Consider the following 2,578-nt stretch of genomic DNA (forward strand, 5'->3'; position numbering starts at 1 on the left):
TTTCATTCAATAATTTTTCTTCTGTTTCTTAAGAAAGGAAAACAAGTAAGTATTTATTTGGTAAAGGGTATTGCCATGTAGCTCAGATTTGTAGTCATCCTCCTGGCTCAGTCTCCAAAGCGCTGGGATTACAGGTGTGTGCCACCCTGCCCAATTTCGGTGGCACAGCATGCAGAACTAGGGACTGAACTCAGGTCCTTGCACTTGCCAGGCAGGCACTTAGACCGCTTAGCTATCTCCCCAGCCTTCAATCTCTTTGAAGGACACAAAATATCATCACAACATACAGGAATCTGTTTAGAACTGTAATAGGATTCAGGCACTGACGTTTACATTTGTTCTTTTACTGGACCTGGTTGTCAGTAACCTCTCCTTCATGAATGGTATGGATCTACAAATGTTAAACTACTGCTTTTTCACAAGCAACAAAAGCAATAAACTAAATCACATCAAGCTAAAACGCTGCACACAAAGAATAAAGAACACAGTGAGGGACCAAGGAGATAGCTCAGTAGAATAAGCGCCTGCCTGGCAAGCGTAAGGATCCGAGTTCAATCCCTGGTTCCACCCAAAAAAAAGGACACAGTGAGGAGACAACCCACTGGATGGGAGAAAATATTTGCAAACAGCACAGTATCTTGCCAGGAGGGTTGCCACATGCCTGAAATCCCTGCACTGGATGTCAAGGCAGAAGAATCACCACGAGTTCCAGGCCAGCCTGTGGTACACAGCTCAAGGCCAGCTGGGATACACAATGAGACTCTATTTAAAAAAATAATAAATTTTTTTTAAACTCCAGAATCTATGACAATCTTTTTTAAAAATTATTTATTTATATGTGTGTGTGTGTGTGTGTGTGTGTGTGTGTGTGTGTCCAGCTCAGCCCACTGGGGGCGGGGCGGGCAGGCATGTGGTGCTGGGGGATTGAACCGCGGTCCCCGTGCTTTGCTAAGCTTGTTCTAAGTAGGTGCTTTAGACCACTGAGCCATCTCACCAGCCCTATGACAATCTTACTAGCAAATAAATGTAGAATTGACTTTAAAGTAGATAAAATTTATCAGGGTTGTACACCAGGTCCTTGGTTCTAACCCTAGCACAATCTCCAGAGTAAAGCCAAAGAGTCCGTCTTTTTAATAAATCATCCTGGCTGGGGTGAGGAGACACCTCATCATAGTTTTGATCCGCATTTCTCCAATTCTCACTCTACTGAGTGTTTTTTTTCACATAGCTATCTATTGGCTATATGTATTCAAGTCTTCTGCCTATTCTTTATAACAGGTGTTGTGGTGCACACCAATAATCCTAGTACTCTGGGAGGCTGAGACAGAAATGGACAGAAAGTTAGAAGCCAGCTGGTCAACTTAAAAGACACCCTGTTTTGCTGGGCCTAGTGGTGGATTTCTGTCATCCCAGCACTAGGGAGGCTGAGGCAGAACAATATTTGAGAGTTTAAGGACAGCCTGGGCTACAAAGTGAGTCTGAGGCCAGCCTGAACTACATAGTGAGAACGGCTGAAAAAGACAAAAAAAAAATTAAAAAAATTAAAAAATAAAAATAAAAATACAAAGAAAGAAAATGAAATAGAAAGTGCTAGGGGGAAAAAAGGTGCTAGAGATGTAGCTCATTTGGAAGGTACTGGGTTTAGTCTTTAAGATGACCACCAAATAAAAATATATATGAAATATATAAATAAAGGCAAATCCCATCAATGGTTATATACTGAAAGGAAATGGACTCAGTATATCAAACATCTGCACTATTGATTATTCCAACCTGATTTTCAGTCATGGCACTGAGGACGGAATCCCTAGGCAAAAGTGACTGGAGCACTGTACTGATACAGACTCAGATTTTACATAAACCTACTGACAGACGAACAGATAAAATAAATGGGTCAAAGAACAAAATCTTGGGGCTGGGGAGATAGCTCAGTAGAATAACTGCTTGCCTGGCAAGCACAAAGGCCTGAGTTCAATCCCCAGTTCCACCAAAAAACAAACAAAAGGAACAAAATCTTGTCATTTGTCACAAGGATGAGCCTAGAAAATGTCATATTAAGTGAAGTAAGTCATGCACAGAAGGAAATCCACTGCACACTTTGCTCAGCTCTGGGTCCATCTCCAGTACCAGAAACAAACAAGAAACCCACAAACCTTTGTCTAACAGATAAAATAGCAGCTCAGTATAATTCTTGTATGTAGAACAAAGTATACCAGGGCTCTTAATAAAACACAACTTACCTTAAACTTAATTCCACAAAAGAACATGATTTAATATTAAAACTTACCACCCCTGTTCGTTTTTATACTTGTAAGCAGCCCCAAGAATGTGACATAAGGTGCCTCCAGCTTTGAAGTCCATGAAACACTTTGCCTAAAAATGATACAAAGCACATGTGAGAGAAAAGGGTGACAAGATGATGTGCGTAAATTCCAAATTTTAGAAATCAAAGATAAAAATAATTGCTACCTTAATAGCTCTTTAAAAACTTTTTCGGGGCTGGAGAGATGGCTCAGTGGTCTAAAGCACCTACTTAGAACAAGCTTAACAAAGCACAGGGACCGCGGTTCAATCCCCC

At 40.9% G+C, this 2,578-nt stretch overlaps 1 protein-coding gene across 1 annotated transcript in view; it reads right to left on the reverse strand.

Moving 5' to 3' along the window:
• Smarcc1 (SWI/SNF related, matrix associated, actin dependent regulator of chromatin subfamily c member 1) overlaps nt 1-2,578 on the reverse strand; it is a 175,053-nt gene that overhangs the window by 145,600 nt on the left and 26,875 nt on the right. The window contains exon 3 of the mRNA XM_023700647.1: nt 2,288-2,373. Coding sequence (XP_023556415.1) covers nt 2,288-2,373 — 86 coding nt within the window. The remainder of the gene's footprint in view (nt 1-2,287; nt 2,374-2,578) is intronic.

This window comes from Octodon degus, unplaced genomic scaffold, assembly GCF_000260255.1.
Source record: "Octodon degus isolate 3935 unplaced genomic scaffold, OctDeg1.0 scaffold00126, whole genome shotgun sequence".
NCBI classification, from domain to species: Eukaryota; Metazoa; Chordata; class Mammalia; order Rodentia; family Octodontidae; genus Octodon; species Octodon degus.